Consider the following 18,585-nt stretch of genomic DNA (forward strand, 5'->3'; position numbering starts at 1 on the left):
CTCAGAGCATGCGCAGACCAGCTGGCTGGTGTGTTTACGGACATATTCAATCAATCCCTATCCCAGTCTGTTGTTCCCACATGCTTCAAGAGGGCCACCATAGTTCCTCTTCCCAAGAAAGCTAAGGTAACTGAGCTAAACGACTACCGCCCCGTAGCACTCACTTCCGTCATCATGAAGTGCTTTGAGAGACTAGTCAAGGACCATATCACCTCCACCCTACCTGACACCCTAGACCCACTCCAATTTGCTTACCGCCCATATAGGTCCACAGACGATGCAATCTCAACCACACTGCACACTGCCCTAACCCATCTGGACAAGAGAAATACCTATGTGAGAATGCTGTTCATCGACTACAGCTCGGCATTTAACACCATATAGTGCCCTCCAAGCTCGTCATCAAGCTCGAGACCCTGGGTCTCGACCCCACCCTGTGCAACTGGGTACTGGACTTCCTGATGGGCCGCCCCCAGGTGGTGAGGGTAGGCAACAACATCTCCACCCCGCTGATCCTCAACACTGGGGCCCCACAAGGGTGCGTTCTGAGCCCTCTCCTGTACTCCCTGTTCACCCACGACTGCGTGGCCACGCACGCCTCCAACTCAATCATCAAGTTTGCGGACGACGCAACAGTGGTAGGCTTGATTACCAACAACGACGAGACGGCCTACAGGGAGGAGGTGAGGGCCCTTGGAGTGTGGTGTCAGGAAAATAACCTCACACTCAACGTCAACAAAACTAAGGAGATGATTGTGGACTTCAGGAAACAGCAGAGGGAACACCCCCCCTATCCACATCGATGGAACAGTAGTGGAGAGGGTAGCAAGTTTTAAGTTCCTCGGCATACACATCACAGACAAACTGAATTGGTCCCCTCACACAGACAGCATCGTGAAGAAGGCGCAGCAGCGCCTCTTCAACCTCAGGAGGCTGAAGAAATTCAGCTTGTCACCAAAAGCACTCACAAACTTCTACAGATGCACAATCGAGAGCATCCTGTCAGGCTCTATCACCGCCTGGTACGGCAACTGCTCCGCCCACAACCGTAAGGCTCTCCAGAGGGTAGTGAGGTCTGCACAACGCATCACCGGGGGCAAACTACCGGCCCTCCAGGACACCTACACCACCCGATGTCACAGGAAGGCCATAAAGATCATCAAGGACAACAACCACGCCACTGCCTGTTCACCCCGCTATCATCCAGAAGGCGAGGTCAGTACAGGTGCATCAAAGCTGGGACCGAGAGACTAAAAAACAGCTTCTATCTCAAGGCCATCAGACTGGTAAACAGCCACCACTAACATTGAGTGGCTGCTGCCAACACACGGACTCAACTCCAGCCACTTTAATAATGATGGGAAATTATGTAAAATATATCACTAGCCACTTTAAACAATGCTACCTAATATAATGTTTACATACCCTACATTATTCATCTCATATGTATACGTATATACTGTACTCTATATCATCTACTGCATCTTTATGTAATACATGTATCACTAGCCACTTTAAATATGCCACTTTGTTTACATACTCATCTCATATGTATATATTGTACTCAATACCATCTACTGTATCTTGCCTATGCCGCTCTGTACCATCACTCATTCATATATCTTTATGTACATATTCTTTATCCCCTTACACTTGTGTCTATAAGGTAGTAGTTTTGGAATTGTTAGCTAGATTACTTGTTGGTTATTACTGCATTGTCGGAACTAGAAGCACAAGCATTTCGCTACACTCGCATTAACATCTGCTAACCATGTGTATGTGACAAATAAAATTTGATTTGATATGATTTGATTTGACATACCCGTACCCCAGGTTGGGAATACCTGCACTAGACTATGGACTGTGGTTTCCTGTGAAGCATGAAGGACCTACCATTCATCAACAAGTTTCAAATTTGCTTCAAATGATTACATGTTGAAAGACTATAGCATACCTCTTTTGGCAATGACGCTAGTCGGTTCCTATCACAGTTGAAGTTGGAAAGTCTCTTTAGTTTACCAATACTTCTTGGCAAACTCTAAAGAGAGAAACAACAATTAAGAAATAATACATTAAACATCTACAGTTCGCACATACAGTAATAGGTGTAGCAGTGGCAGTAGACCGGCTAGTGGCCTGAGCATGGGGATTACCTGCACAGTCCCACTGTGAGGATGACATAAACATATCTGATTGGCTAGTGGTAAAGAGGATAAGTTCCAGGCGCACACTTAGATGTTTTTTAGCCTATTAGGAAGTGAAGACTAAGGGCATAATGGAGGTCAAAGGTTACACAATAATAAGAGAATACATCCCTTCAGAAGTAAAAATACAATTTGTTATGCTACACTGTAAGTCACAAGGTCTTTCAAAGGACCAAAGAGGGCAGCCATTAGAGTTGAGTTATATCAAATTAAAGTGTTTGTCGTGGGCTGAAAAAGTCAGCCATGTGTCTTGTGATCTCAATTACATAAAATAAAAGTAATTGGGTCTTACTTATTATTATTATTATGAGGGCAGGTTTGATATGTATATGTGAGCAAGTATAGCGCAACCACAAATTCACCTGTAGCCGATTCTCAGTGAGCACCAGTTCAGTGAGACTCTCACAGTTGCCAATGCTCTCTGGTAGCTGGGCAAGCCGATTCTGGTCTGCTTTCAATATCGACAGTCGCTTTAGTTTTCCTGCAGAGCAAAAAAAAATATTTACCTACTTTGATATAGACATATGAGAGTAGTGAGGATAGCATGGCAATCAATATAATTTGTAAAACAAGTTAGTTGATTTGCAACCAACACTAGAGCCTATGGCTAATGAAACAACAGATCAATAAAACATCAAATAATTTTATATGGATTTAATGACTGTCACATTTAATTTTCCATTCACCCAAAGTTATATTGTGCCCTAAGGGGTACATCACCTGTGTTAAAATCAGTTCAGTTACCAAATGTGGAACTATCTTATTATGTGATTCACAATCTCTTTTGGTAAAAGTACAAAACATTGTTTCATCTGTTCAGATTAACTTCCGGTTTATGCTCAGTTTACATTGATGTTGATCCCATCTTTGACCTAATCAGTTTCATCATGGTCCAATGCATGACATGGTGAAACAAGTGACCAATAACAAACATGTACACAAACACGCATGCATACAAACGCATGAGTGCACACAAATGCACGCACACATCACTCACACGTTTATTTTACTATCCTTGTGGGGACCAAAACAATTGATTCCCATTCAAAATGATATTTTCCCCAACCTTGACCTAACCCGAACTTCAACCCCAACCCCTTAACCCCAAGCCTTTTTCCTTGTGGGGACCAGAGAAATGTCCCCACTTGTCCGAATTTCTGACTTCTGATCCCCACAAGGATAGTAAAATCACAAACACACACACTATTGTCGTGTACAGTGCAGCAGCGTGCTGACCTATGCCCTCTGGCAGAGCATTGATGAGGTTCTGGGACACCAGCAGGTCAGTAAGGGAGACCAGGCCACCCATCTCCTCTGGAAGGTGCTCCAGCTTGTTCTCTGATACATCTAGACACAGGAGGCTTTTCATGCTGCCCATCTCCTATGGGTTGAACACACTTCAATTGTAAATACATTTCACAGTCTGTGTTAGTGACTAACGATAATGGTGCATCTCGTGATTGCATTATATCAACAGAAGTCGCAATATTAATTTAGCCTAAAAAAAATAGGTGTTAGCCTTTCACTTTTTGGGGAATCAAACCATATCATACAAGTTCAACTGTGATTTTATATTTATTTTACCTTTATTTAACTAGACAAGTCAGTTAACTTCTTATGGCTGCAGGGGCAGTATTGAGTAGCTTGGATGAAAGGTGCCCAGAGGTGCCCAGAGTAAACGGCCTGCTCCTCAGTCCCAGATGCTAATATATGCATATTATTAGTACATTTGGATCAAAAACACTCTGAAGTTTCTAAAACTGTGAGTATAACAGAACTCATATGGCAGGAGAAAAAAAAAATCTGAGGTTTGTAGATTTTGAACTCAGCCCTATCGAATACACAGTGGGATATGGTTCAAGTTGCACTTCCTATGGCTTCCACTAGATGTCAACCATCTTTAGAAACTTGAATGAGGCTTCTACTGTGATGTGGGGCCGGATGAGAGCTCTTTGAGTCAGTGGTCTGGCAGAGAGCCAGGTCCTGGTCATGCGCATTTCACATGAGAGTGAACTGCGTTCCATGGCTTTTCTACAGACAATGGAATTCTCTGGTTGGAACATTATTGAAGATTTATGATAAAAACATCCTAAAGATTGATTCTATACTTAGTTTGAAATGGTCCTACGACCTGTAATATAACTTTTTGAACTTTTCGTCCGACGTTCGGCTGGACCTGCACGAGCATTTGGATTTGTGTACAAAACGCCCTAACAAAAGTAGCTACTTGGACATAAATAATGGACATTATCGAACAACAAACAAAATGTATTGTGGATCTAGGATTCCTGGGAGTGCATTCTGATGAAGATCATCAAAGGTAAGGGAATATTTATAATGTTATTTCTGATTTCTGACTCCAACATGGCGGATAATTGTATTTTTTTTCCTGAGCGCCGTTCTCAGATTATTGCATGGTTTGCTTTTTCCGTAAAGCTTTTTTGAAATCTGACACAGCGGTTGCATTAAGGAGAGGTATATCTATAATTCCATGTCTAACACTTGTATTTTCATCAACTTTATGATGAGTATTTCTGTCAAATTGATGTGGCTATGCAAAATCACTGGAAGTTTTTGGAACTACTGAACGTAACGCGCCAATGTAAACTCAGATTTTTTGAAATAAATATGAACTTTATCAAACAAAACATACATATATTGTGTAACATGAAGTCCTATGAGTGTCATCTGATGAAGATCAAAGGTTAGTGATTAATTTTCTCTCTATTTGTGCTTTTTGTGACTCCTATCTTTGGCTTGGTGGTGACCTAACATAATCGTTTGTGGTGCTTTCGCTGTAAAGCCTATTTGAAATCGGACACTGTGGTGGGATTAACAACAAGATTATCTTTAAAACGGTATAAGATACATGTTTGAGGAATTTTAATTATGAGATTTATGTTGTTTTAATTTGGAGCCCTGCACTTTCACTGGCTGTTGTCATATCGATCCCGTTAATGGGATTGCAGCCCTAAGAACGGCCTACCCCAGCCACACCCGGATGACGCTGGGCCAATTGTGCTGCACCCCTATGGGACTCCCAATCACAGCCAGATGTGATAAAGCCTGGATTCGAACCAGGGACTGTAGTGACGCCGCTTGCACTGAGATGCAGTGCCTTAGACCGCTGCGCCACTCGGGAGACCCATAATATCAAGGCACTTAAAAAATGACAATTATTAGTCTAAATATCTCAGAAAAATCTTACTGCAGGTATTTCAGCCAACTGGTTTCCATCCAGCCACAAGTCCTTTAAGCTGACAAGACATCCTATTGTTTCTGGCTGTGTGGGAGGAAGGATTGGAAGCAAAAGAAAGAGACAGACAGAGAGAGAGAAAGACACAGAGAAAAGGGAGCGAGAGAGACAGAGACCGAGAAAAAAAGTGTGAGAGAAAGAGAGAAATAGAGACAATTATACACGACTGAGGCAAATGTAAACAAGACTGTGGAATAATTTCAACCCTGTGTAAACTGTCATTCCCTAGCCTTGTCTGGTTTCAGTCACTCTCTCAGGGAGTGTGCCTCCGTCTCAGAGTTACCTTTTTATAAACATCAAACCTGACATTATGTTGTAACAGACTATAACTTAAAAACTCAACGTCCCTGTCACACTACCCCTTCAGCATGATAAGAGGGAGGAATTTCTATCAGTACACCCAATTATGTTTCACATAACAAGAAAAGTGTTGAGTGAGATTTGAGGGCTGCCCATTCTACACATGCGTAGCTATGCAAATTGTTTTCTTCTGTGTGAATGCTATTCCAAGAAATCAACATTTTACTGAGATTCGCAAAGTCAGAAACTCACCAAATTGTAAAGTTCATTGTTCCCTAGGTCAAGTTCTTCAAGTCTGTGAAGTAGCGATAGTGACCTGTGGAATGCACAAGAGGGGTTATAAAGTTTTTTTTAAAGATGACATATAGACTTTGAATTTTTTTTAATAATCATCATCATACAGTGACGGATTTATATTGTATCTGCTTCTCATTTTCAGTCTGTTTCACTGCTGTTTAATTTGAACCATGTGCGAGTGAAAATGTATTGGCCACATAGGGAGACTGTTGTTGTGCCAACACAATAGTCGCGCATTGGCTGAATATAGACCAACAACTCTTTAGAGGGTACACTGCATTCTATATCACCTCTAAAGTCTACACACACACGTCATGGTAAACACATAAGGCTTCATCTGTGGTCTACCAAATTTGTTACATGCTTGTAATGTAGCCACACAGACGTTACTTCTTACACTTTGTGGAACACTGATGTCTGGGGGGTTAGGAGCAGAGTGAAATAAGAATTTCCATCTCGCATGGACTAATAAAGCAGGCCTATTTGTCTTCTGCCTCCAATGAATTTTTTGCCCTGAAACATACAGTATCTATCCAGGGTAAGTACTTACTCTGGTAAATATGTCAGCAGATTCTCTCTGAGCTCCAGTGATACCAAGTTGGAGAGGCTGTGGAGAGAGGCAAAAGAGGGAGGGCCATTTGGTGTTTGTTATTGTCCCCAAATGATCACGAACAACAGAAAATACAGTAATCCTTTTCATGAGGATTACTGATTGAAGCCATCTAGGACAAAGTCGATGAATTCCAAGAATTGAGGCTTTTAGGAGCACAAAATGGCTTGGAGGTAATGTCTTTGTTCCCAAAAGAAAGGAAAATAGTTGTAATTAGTAATCGCAGCAGAGGAGCTATGAAGCTCTGCTGAGAATAAATTATTATGCACAATCTAGACATTTCTTGCCAAGGTATATATTTTTTATTTTATTTAACCTTTATTTAACCTGTATTTAACTAGGCAAATATTTGCTTCCAGTCTCAGAAGATATGGCTTGGACATCAGTGGTGAAATATAGGCCTAACTGCATTAGTTAAACGAGGAGCAGAGAAATCTAAAAATATTGTGGACTGGAAAATGAAAGCCTAAAATCAATCATGGGTTATTGCGAATCAAATGGCAAAAAGTAAACATGTACACAGTACCAGTCAAAAGTTTGGACACACCTACTCATTCAAGGTTTTTTATTAATGTTTTTACTATTTTCTAAATTGTATAATAATAGTGAAGATATCAAAACTATGAAATAACACATATGGAATCATGTAGTAACCAAAAAAGTGTTGAAAAAATCAAAATATATTTTTACATATTTCAGATTCTTCAAAGTAGCCAGCATTTGCCTTAATGACAGTTTTGCACACTCTTGGTATTCTCTCAACCAGCATCACCTGGAAGGCTTTCCAACAGTCTTGGAGTTCCCACATATGCTGGACACTTGTTGGCTGCTTTTCCTTGACTCTGCAGTCCAACTCATCCCAAACCATCTCAATTGGGTTGAGGTCGGGTGATTGTGGAAGCCATGTCATCTGATGCAGCACTCCATCACTCTCCTTCTTGGTCAAATAACCCTTACACAGCCTGGAGGTGTTGGGTCATTGTCCTGTTGAAAAACAAATGATAGGCCCACTAAGCTCAAACCAGATGGGATGGCATATCACTGCAGAATGCTGTGGTAGCCATGCTGGTTAACTATGCCTTGAATTCTAAATAAATCACTGACAGTGTCACAAGCAAAGCCCCCCACACCTCCTCCTCCTTGCTTCACGGTGGCAACCACAAACGCGGAGATCATCCATTCACCTACTCTCCGTCTCACAAAGACAAGGAAGTTGGAACAAAAAATCTCACATTTGGCCTCATCAGACCAAAGGATAGATTTCCACCGGTCTAATGTCCATTGTTTGTGTTTCTTGGCCCAAGCAAGTCTCTTTTTCTTATTGATGTCCTTTAGTCGTGGTTTATTTGCAGCAATTAATATGGAGGTGGTCCCTGCACAGGGACAGCTCAGCGGAAATTTCAGAGCGCCACCTATAGTACTCGAGTATAGTACTCGATAAATCTCAAACTTCCATAAAAATACACATGCAAGGTACTGAATTAAAGCTACACTCGTTGTGAATCTAGCCACCAAGTCAGATTTGTAAAATGCTTTTCGGCGAAAGCATGAGAAGCTATTATCTGATAGCATGCACCCCCCCCCCCAAAATACCAGCACGATACGTAAACAACAGATTTTGCGGTAGCCGGCGCTACCCAAAACGCAGAAATAAAATATAAAACATTCATTACCTTGGACGAGCTTCTTTGTTGGCACTCCTATATTTCTCATAAACATCACAATTGGGTCTTTTTCCCGATTAAATCCGTCATTGTATACCCAAAATGTCATTTGCTGAAGGCCAGTCTGATGCTGCAAAAAGCCCATTTACAAGACGCAACGTCACTTTTTAAAATTACAAAAGTCGCCTATAAACTTTTACAAATCACTTCAAAACAACTTTTCTAAACCAACTTTAGGTATTAATAAACGTTAATGATGTATCAAATTGATCACGATCTGTATTCGATAGCAGCAAGTCTGGAAATCATCGTCCATTTTTTCAGTTTCACAACATACTGTGGTGCGCCTCAAGAAAGGAGGGGCTTATTCGTGTTGTAACCAATGATAAATAAGTCAGAAAATGACAGCAATGGCGACATCGTGTGGAAGCTGTAGGCATTTACAGGGGATCCTCATTTATTTTAGGTCGCCTTAAACAAGACATTGAATGGCGGACAAATATTTTTTTTGTGTTTTTGGTAAACAGTTCTACCAGGGATTTTTACTCCTAAACACGTTCTGTTATAGCCACAGACCCGATTTAACCAGTTTTAGAGACTTCAGAGTGTTTTCTATCCACACATACTTATCATATGCATATACTATATTCCTGGCATGAGTAGCAGGACTTTGAAATGTTGCGCGATTTTTAACAAAAAGCTGCGAAAATTCACATCATCCATAACAGGTTAAACCATGAAGGCCTGACTCAAACAGTCTCCTCTGTTACTTGAACTCTGTGAAGCATTTATTTGGGCTGCAATATGAGGTGCAGTTAACTCGAATCAACTTATCCTCTGCAGCAGATGTAACTCTGGTTCTTCCTTTCATGTGGCGGTCCTCATGAGTGCTTGATGGTTTTTGCGACTGCACTTGAAGAAACTTTCAAAGATCTTGACATTTTCTGGATTGACTGACCTTCATGTCCTAAAGTAATGATGGACTGTCATTTCTCTTTGCTTATTTGAGCTGTTCTTGGCATAATATGGACTTGGTATTTTACCAAATAGGTCTATCTTCTGTATACCTTGCCTACCTTGTCACAACACAACTGATTGGCTCCAATGCATTAAAGGAAAGAAATTCCACAAATTCACTTTTAACAAGGCACACCTGTTAATTTAAATGCATTCTAGGTGACTACCTCATGAAGCTTGTTGAGAGAATGCCAAGCGTGTACAAAGCTGTCATCAAGGCAAAGAGTGGCTACTTTGAAGAATCTCAAATATATCAAATATATTTTGATTTGTCTGACATGTTTTTGGTTACTACATGATTCAAAATGTGTTATTTCATAGTTTTGATGTCTTCACTATTATTCTATAATGTAGAATATAGTAAAAATAGAAATAAACCCTTGAATGAGTAGGTGTCTCCAACCTTTTGACTGGTACTGTATGTAAATGTAATTTCATTTTTTTCTTCTTTTTTTTGCTAAAATTTCAAGAAAGCTGTTTTTGCTTTGTAATTATGGGGTATTGTCTGTAGATTGATGAGGGGAAAGAACAGTTGAATCAATTTTAGAATAAGGCTGTAACGTGGAAAAAGTCAAGGGGTAGCTCCACCCTCCCCTCTCTGAAGTTACAGGCAAGTATATGGGTCAAATGTCCCATCCCCTTCGAAATTTTGAAAGATGCAAAACTGTGATTTGTTCAAATGATCAGTGATGAAAAACTGCACATCGGAACAAAGTTCATCCTTAGTCGCATCCCACAGTTTGTTGACAGACACTACGATACCATTTATGTTACGTGCGTCTGTCCACGAGAGATTAACAGAGGTGTAGAAAATAGTTTTTTTCCCCTACAAATCCATTAAGCCTACACCATTTGGGTGACAGCATTTCAGCCCTCCACAGCTAGACGAGCGAGTGAGTGAATGGATGAACAATCAATATCTGGCCTAATACTGTGCATTTATGCACGAGTAGGTCTGTCTTCTCACATCTTCACCAACTATCACAGAGCTCTTACTAGGTCACCAAGGTAACTCATAGATCAACACAGCTTTAATATGACTTTATCGAGCACAATAAGTAACATTACTCGGTCTATAATCTAGACCTACTTATCAGAGAGAAAAACAGCTGAATCATTCTGCAAAACACCATATTTACATTAACCATGTAAGGTTATGCTACATACAGTAATCCCTAATCCCTAATTTACAGAAACATGTCAAGTAAAAACAGAGGCCTATTTAGTTTTACACTAGTTCAATTTTTTCAAGTGTTCCTTAAAAATCTGTTGCTGCGTTGTGCATAACACAAAAGGGGCCTGTCAACGAGTACAGAACGATATACGGCCGGTGAGTGTTGGAGGCGCCGTATAATATTAGTGCCTCATCTGATGATGATAAATCCTAGTAGGAGCCTAAAGAGAGATTATGACTGTAGCTGCTGTCTGTAGACTGTAGTCAACATACAGTCTACTGTATGATAACCGCATGATATATTATTCAGTTATTTGAAGGGAGAGAGGGCTGGCATTCTTTTGCAAGTGAAACGTAAACAAACTTGGCAGGCTGGAGGAAATTACACAGGAAATTTCAGGGTCGCTGGGGATAGAGGGGGACAGGAAAGAAGCAGAACTTACTGATACAACTACCCTTGCAAGTTATTATGCCATAAATCAAATAACACCATGAAATTATACCCTGGATCATCATGAAACTACCAAAAGATATTACACAGTAACATAGCAGTATTTATTAAAATAGATCGTCATGGAAACACACACAGCTCCAAACCACGTCCATTGAAGGAGGGTGTGAGTGTCAGCAACTTCCAAAAATATCAGTTACAGACAATTTGTAGTCACAGTATGTCATTACATTGTTCAGAACTTAAAAACAGGAAGCAGTTTCATAACCACCTGTGATTAAGAAATATGACCGACAGTAGCACACAATTTCTTACTCATTCTTTTATGTTCAACCATTTTTATGTTCAGACCATGTGAACATCAAAAGCGCATAAGTGAGAACTAAATTCCAACCCATTAAACACGTTTCTGTATGACAGGACTATGAAACAAATTATATTTTAATGCCAGAAAGAAGCACTTACTTTCCAATGTTTTCGGGAAGAGCCTGCAACGAAATGTCATTGATGGAAAGGCATGTTAAATTCTGAAGCTCTGGAAAACTCTCAGGCAATCTGCAAAAACAAGAGGAATTCAAATCAAAATCAGATCTTTGCAGCTGAAATAAATGGTGGCAGATTCCTGAAAAATCAATGGATCCAACTGTATATATAGGCAATACGAAAACTATAAAATATACTATAAAGCTAATACAGACTTACTACTTTCCTCTCTGACAGGAAAGTTTAATCTAACCATTTCTTTCCATTTGATGACAGTGTATTTGTAAAGTATTCACACCCCTTCACTTTTTGTTACGTTACAGCCTTCTTCTAAAATGGATTTTAAAAAAAATGTAAATCCTCAATCTACACACAATACCCCATAACGACAAAGCGAAAACAGGTTTTTGGAAATTATAAATATCTAATTTACATACGTTTTCAGACACTTTGCTATGAAATTTGAAATTGAGCTCAGGTCCATCCTGTTTCCATTGACCATCCTTGAGATGTTTCTCCTTGTACTTATGGTAAATTAAATTAGTTGGACATGATTTGGAAAGGCACACATCTGTCTATATAAAGGTCCCACAGTTGAGAGAGCATGTCAGAGCAAAAACCATGCCATGAGGTCGAAGGAATTGTCCGTAGAGCTCCGAGACAGGATTATGTCGAAGCAAAGATCTGGGGAAGGGTCACCAAGAACACAGTGGCCTCCATTCTTAAATGGAAGAAGTTTGGAACCACCATGACTCTTCCTAGAGCTGGCCGCCTAGCCAAACTGAGCAATCAGGGGAGAAGGGACTTGGTCAGGGAGGTGACCAAGAACCTGATGGTGACTCTGACAGAGCTCGTCCATGGAGATGGGAGAACCTTCCAGAAGAACAACCATCTCTGCAGCACTCCACCAATCAGGCCTTTATGGTAGAGTGGCCAGAAGGAAGCCACTCCTCAATAAAAGGCACATGACAGGTCGCTGGTAGTTTGTCAAAAGGCACCTAAAGGACTCTGACGATGAGAAACAAGATTCTCTGGTCTGACGAAACCAAGATTGAACTCTTTGGCCTGAATGCCAAGTGTCACATCTGGAGGAAACCTGGCAGCATCCCTACGGTGAAGCATGGTGGTGGCAGCATCATGCTGTGGGGATGTTTTTCAGCGGCAAGGATTGGGAGACTATTCAGGATGGAGGGAAAGATGAACAGAGCAAAGTACAGAGATCCTTGATGAAAGTGCTCTGGAGCACTCAGGACCTCAGACTGGGGCCAAGGTTCACCTTCCAACAGGACAATGACACTAAGCACACAGCCAAGACCATGCAGGAGTGGCAAACGGGACAAGTGTCCTTGAGTGGCCCGGTCAGATCCCGGACTTAAACCCGATTGAACATCTCTGGAGAAACCTGAAAATAGCTGTCCCCATCCAACCTGACAGAGCTTGAGAGGATCTGCAAAGAATTGGAGAAACTCCCCGAATACAGGTGTGCCAAGCTTGTAGCGTCATACCCAAGAAGAGTCAAGGCTGTAATCACTGCCAAAGGTGCTTCAACAAAGTACTGAGTAAAGGCTCTGAATAACTATGTAAATCTGAATGAATTGTTATATATAACAATTAGATTATAGATATATTTCAAATGCACTGTATAGTTTTAAGCCTTCATGACACAATTCCCTTCTATCTAACATGGTCACCCAGAGACAATCCCAGACACACAATGATTCTGTCAGTGTGGGAGTGTGAAAGGTTTGTAGGTTTGTATTCCCTTCCCCGACTGAGTAGCTGTAAAGCTGTCTAACAAGAACATCTAAGCCAGGGGTACTCAACTCTTACCCTACGAGGTCCAGAGCCTACTGGTTTTTATGTTCTACTTGGTAATTCATTGCACACACTTGGTGTCCCAGGTCTAAATGAGTCCCTGATTACAGGGGAACTATGTAAAAAATGCAGTGGAACTGGCTTTGAGGTCCAGAGTTGAGTTTGAGAGATCTAGGCTATGTTTACTAGGTAGGCAAATTGCACATCCCAGGGCATGGCCAGTCCCAAACTGAACCATATGGCATTGTGACAGCCTCCACTAGGATGCAAACTATACAGACCTTACCATGAGACAGCTGACCGGCAAACTGGAGCAAAAAATGCCCCATACAATATTCATTAGTATAAATGACCTGTTAAATACAGCAGATCTAATACTGTAGTTCTTCAATGTCATCAACGAAATTGTCACTAAAACGGGTCCATCGGATAGCAGTTCGAGCAAAAAATAAATCCTGTCTGAAAATACCTTTATTAAAGTTATTTCCCTCTCAATATAGATTGTTTTCTGCTTGTGTTTGAACGACTCCTTCTCTAGTTGTCATGCAAAGTTCCTAGATATGACTTACTACAGTGCTGCTACACTACTGTGTTGCTACGGTATGTTTGTTTTGTTCACTCCCATTTGCTAAACATTTATGGCGACATGAATTCAAAGATCAGTTACCTTGTTAATGGGTTTCCACTAAAGTCTGCTACTTGGAGAGCTTTACAGTTAGAAATGCTCTCTGGAATTTCCATGATGTCTATATGAGGGATGAAAATAAATACATGTTAGGTACATCTTGATCAACACACACAGTCCATTTATATTTTCCAACGTGGCTATGCATTTGGGTGAGGTTTTTTTCTCGCCCGAGTAGCCTCATTTCACTGCCAAAAATAAAATGAAACCATTTAGAGTTCAGCGAAATAACATTACAATGTCAAATACAGGTAGCATAGTCAAATAATTATCATCCAATCACAACCGTTACTCTCTTGCAGGAATTCCACTGACGGTCCGTATGTAGCCAAACGTAGCTGCTGCTCATGTTGTTATCTGTACTGGCGCAAAAGCCATGACAGGGAGAAATAGTGGAGTGGTAACAAGCGTGCAAGCAGTTGCTCCCAACGCCACTTGGGTACACTGCAGCATCCACCGAGAAGCTCTTGCTGCCAAGGGAATGCCTGACAGACAACCATGTAATGCTTTTACAACATACAAAAGTGCACTGGTTAACAAGGGGCAAAGTATTGACACTTTTTTGAATAGAGACGAGTTTAAAGTTCTTTGTACTGACCATAATTTTCACTTGTCTGACCATTTGCATGATGACGAGTTTCTCACACGACTGGCATCTGGGTGATGTTTTTTCTCGCCTGAATGATCTGAATCTAGGATTACAGGGACTCTCCGCAAGTATATTCAATGTGCGGGACAAAATTGAGGCTATGATTGAGAAGTTGGAGCTGTTCTCTGTCTGCATTAACAAGGACAACACACAGGTCTTTCCATCACTATGATTTTTTTTGTGTGCAAATGAACTCAAGCTTACGGACAATGTCAAATTGTAAAAACCTGATCGAGTTGGGTGCAAAATTACGCAGGTACAGTGAGGGAAAAAAGTATTTGATCCCCTGCTGATTTAGTACGTTTGCCCACTGACAAAGAAATTATCGGTCTCTAATTTTAATGGTAGCTTTATTTGAACAGCGAGAGACAGAATAACAACAAAAATATCCAGAAAAACGCATGTCAAAAATGTTATAAATTGATTTGCATTTTAATGGAGGGAAATAAATATTTGACCCCCTCTCAATCAGAAAGATTTCTGGCTCCCAGGTGTCTTTCATACAGGTAACGAGCTGAGATTAGGAGCACACTCTTAAAGGGAGTGCTCCTAATCTCAGTTTGTTACCTGTATAAAAGACACCTGTCCACAGAAGCAATCAATCAATCAGATTCCAAACTCTCCACCATGGCCAAGACCAAAGAGCTCTCCAAGGATGTCAGGGACAAGATTGTAGACCTACACAAGGCTGGAATGGGCTACAAGACCATCGCCAAGCAGCTTGGTGAGAAGGTGACAACAGTTGGTGCGATTATTCGCAAATGGAAGAAACACAAAAGAACTGTCAATCTCCCCTGTCCTGGGGTCCATGCAAGATCTCACCTCGTGGAGTTGCAATGATCATGAGAACGGTGAGGAATCAGCCCAGAACTACACAGGAGGATCTTGTCAATGATCTCAAGGCAGCTGGGACCATAGTCACCAAGAAAACAATTGGTAACACACTACGCCGTGAAGGACTGAAATCCTGCAGCACCGCAAGGTCCCCCTGCTCAAGAAAGCACATGTACATGCCCATCTGAAGTTTGCCAATGAACATCTGAATGATTCAGAGGACAACTGGGTGAAAGTGTTGTGGTCAGATGAGACCAAAATGGAGCTCTTTGGCATCAACTCAATTTGCCGTGTTTGGAGGAGGAGGAATGCTGCCTTTGACCCCAAGAAACCATCCCCACCGTCAAACATGGAGGTGGAAACATTATGCTTTGGGGGTGTTTTTCTGCTAAGGGGACAGGACAACTTCACCGCATCAAAAGGGACGATGGACGGGGCCATGTACCGTCAAATCTTGGGTGAAAACCTCTTTCCTTCAGCCAGGGTATTGAAAATGGGTAGTGGATGGGTATTCCAGCATGACAATGACCCAAAACACACGGCCAAGGCAACAAAGGAGTGGCTCAAGAAAAAGCACATTAAGGTCCTGGAGTGGCCTAGCCAGTCTCCAGACCTTAATCCCATAGAAAATCTGCGAGGGAGCTGAAGGTTCGAGTTGCCAAACGTCACCTTCGAAACCTTAATGACTTGGAGAAGATCTGCAAAGAGGAGTGGGACAAAATCCCTCCTGAGATGTGTGCAAACCTGGTGGCCAACTACAAGAAACGTCTGACCTCTGATTGCCAACAGGGGTTTTGCCACCAAGTACTAAGTCATGTTTTGCAGAGGGGTCAAATACTTATTTCCCTCATTAAAATGCTAATCAATTTATAACATTTTTGACATGCGTTTTTCTGTATTTTTTTGTTGATAGTCTGTCTCTCACTGTTCAAATAAATCTACCATTAAAATTACAGACTGATCATTTCTGTCAGTGGGCAAACGTACAAAATCAGCAGGGGATCAAATACTTTTTCCCTCACTGTACTTTCCTGAAACAGATGACACAAACAACTGGATTCGTTATCCCTTTCATGCCCTGCCTCCAGTCCACTTACCAATATCTGAACAAGAGAGCCTCATCAAAATTGCAACAAGTGGTTCTGTGAAAATTGAATTTAAATCAGAAGCTACTGCCAGATTTCTGGATTAGGCTGCGCTCAGAGTATCTTTCCTTGGCAAATCGCGCTATTCAGACACTGATGCCCTTTGCAACCAGGTTTGATGTGTACACCTATGTGAGAGTGAATTTGTAACCCTCACTAGCATGAACACTAAATACAGGCACAGACTGTGTGTGGAAAATGATTTAAGACAGACTCTCTCCAATACAACCCAACATTGCAGATTTATGTACATCCTTTCAAGCACATCCTTCTCATTAACCTGTGGTGAGTTATTCGCAATAATTTTCAATGAACAAATAAGGTTTTATATGCAAGATGGTTAAATAAAGAGCTAAATTATTGATTAGAATGATATTATTATTTGTGCCCTGGTCCTACAAGAGCTCTTTGTCACTTCCCACGAGCCAGGTTGTGAAAAAACACACTCATTCTTATGTTTAATAAATGTATCGTATAGTGTGTGTGGGCAGGCTTACAATGATGGCAAAAAAACATTTGAGAGTCGGCCGACGCTGGTGCTAGAGGGGGTACGCAGCTGGAGGTTGAATGTTCGAAGGGGTACGGGACTATAAAAAGTTTGGGAAACACTGGTATCGAGTATCAAACATTGGACGTAAAATGAAGACAAGGTTGTGAAGACAAGCTTTCTTGACCAAACTATAAAATCATTAACTATGACATCCCTCAATCAAGATTACAAAATAGTTCAGAAAGTCCATCCAACTAGACATTACACTAAAAGCTACTGATCCAGGCAATGTAAACAGATAGACATAAAACATACATAAAGGAGAACTGTCTATTTAAAATAATTTGAATCGCCACTAAATGATCATGGTTGTTGCGCCAAACATGGAGAGTTGCATGTGATTTGGTCCTGCTGGGAAGCATTCTGGATTTGGTCCTACTAGGAAGCTCTGTGATGGCAGCTTTCTTTGAGGAATGTTAACCCTTTTAGTCCAGACATTATGAGAGAAACCACACCATTATGGCTCTGAGAATATGTTTGATGTGTACAGTGAAAGCGAGAGGATGGATAGTGCTGAGCATGACTGGTGGTTTGAGCTACTTCTATTGCTTGTCTAGCACTTACTCGCTACATTTTCTAACATATAGGCCTATCATAGTAATAACATCTTATAACCAAGGTCTAGGTTTCTTCCTAGGTTCCCGCATTTCTAGGGAGTTTTTCCTAGCCACCGTGCTTCTACATCTGCATTGCTTGCTGTTTGTGGTTCTAGGCTGGGTTTCTGTATAACACTTTGTGACATCTGCTGACGTAAAAAGGGCTTAACAATCAATCAATCAAATGTATTTTTAATCAAAATATCAGCAGTTTTAAAATGTTTGTTCATTCATAGCACCCGTGGTTGAATCAATGTGAGTTAATTTGGTGGGGTTGAAGATCCTTCCAACAGTGTTTAAGACCAGTGGTTCTCTCATCTCACCATTACGAGAGACATCAAGTTCTACCAGCTGCATGAAGTTTGCAATTTCTGGAGGAAGTCTTTGGATCTCGTTGTCACTCAGGCCCAGCTTTCGTAGCTTTAGCAGCTGAAAAAATGGCTGGAAAAGACAAAATACACATATTAGACTGGCTGTATAGTTGACATGGACATAGTAAAGCATTCAGTGTGAACAAATGAGATAAAATATGGTTTTCAATGGCCTACTATTTGTCCCATCCTGAAAATGTGATGGAACAGTATCAGTGATAAAACAAAAAACGCTTTCCAGAAACCTATGAACCCAATTAAAAGGGGCAAGCTGCAGTTGCTACTGTACAGTGGGGCAAAAAAGTATTTAGTCAGCCACCAATTGTGCAAGTTCCCCCACTTAAAAAGATGAGGCCTGTAATTTTAATCATAGGTACACTTCAACTATGACAGACAAAATGAGAAAAAACATCCAGAAAAACTCATTGTAGGATTTTTTATGAATTTATTTGCAAATTATGGTGGAAAATAAGTATTTCAATAA

The 18,585-nt window shown here is 40.9% G+C and overlaps 1 protein-coding gene across 2 annotated transcripts in view; it reads right to left on the bottom strand.

The window, feature by feature from the left end:
- The window catches only part of LOC110502701 (leucine-rich repeat-containing protein 1), a 79,222-nt gene that overhangs the window by 24,489 nt on the left and 36,148 nt on the right, over positions 1 to 18,585 (bottom strand). For both annotated transcript variants that reach the window (XM_021580941.2, XM_021580940.2), the window contains exons 2-10: positions 18,054 to 18,171; positions 13,939 to 14,017; positions 11,439 to 11,528; positions 6,608 to 6,664; positions 6,013 to 6,076; positions 5,413 to 5,487; positions 3,441 to 3,585; positions 2,567 to 2,685; positions 1,955 to 2,038 (exon numbers count right to left, since the gene is read on the bottom strand). In XM_021580941.2, the coding sequence (XP_021436616.1) occupies positions 1,955 to 2,038; positions 2,567 to 2,685; positions 3,441 to 3,585; positions 5,413 to 5,487; positions 6,013 to 6,076; positions 6,608 to 6,664; positions 11,439 to 11,528; positions 13,939 to 14,017; positions 18,054 to 18,171 (831 nt within the window). The remainder of the gene's footprint in view (positions 1 to 1,954; positions 2,039 to 2,566; positions 2,686 to 3,440; positions 3,586 to 5,412; positions 5,488 to 6,012; positions 6,077 to 6,607; positions 6,665 to 11,438; positions 11,529 to 13,938; positions 14,018 to 18,053; positions 18,172 to 18,585) is intronic.

The sequence above is a fragment of the Oncorhynchus mykiss genome, chromosome 23 (assembly GCF_013265735.2).
Source record: "Oncorhynchus mykiss isolate Arlee chromosome 23, USDA_OmykA_1.1, whole genome shotgun sequence".
Classification (NCBI taxonomy): Eukaryota; Metazoa; Chordata; class Actinopteri; order Salmoniformes; family Salmonidae; genus Oncorhynchus; species Oncorhynchus mykiss.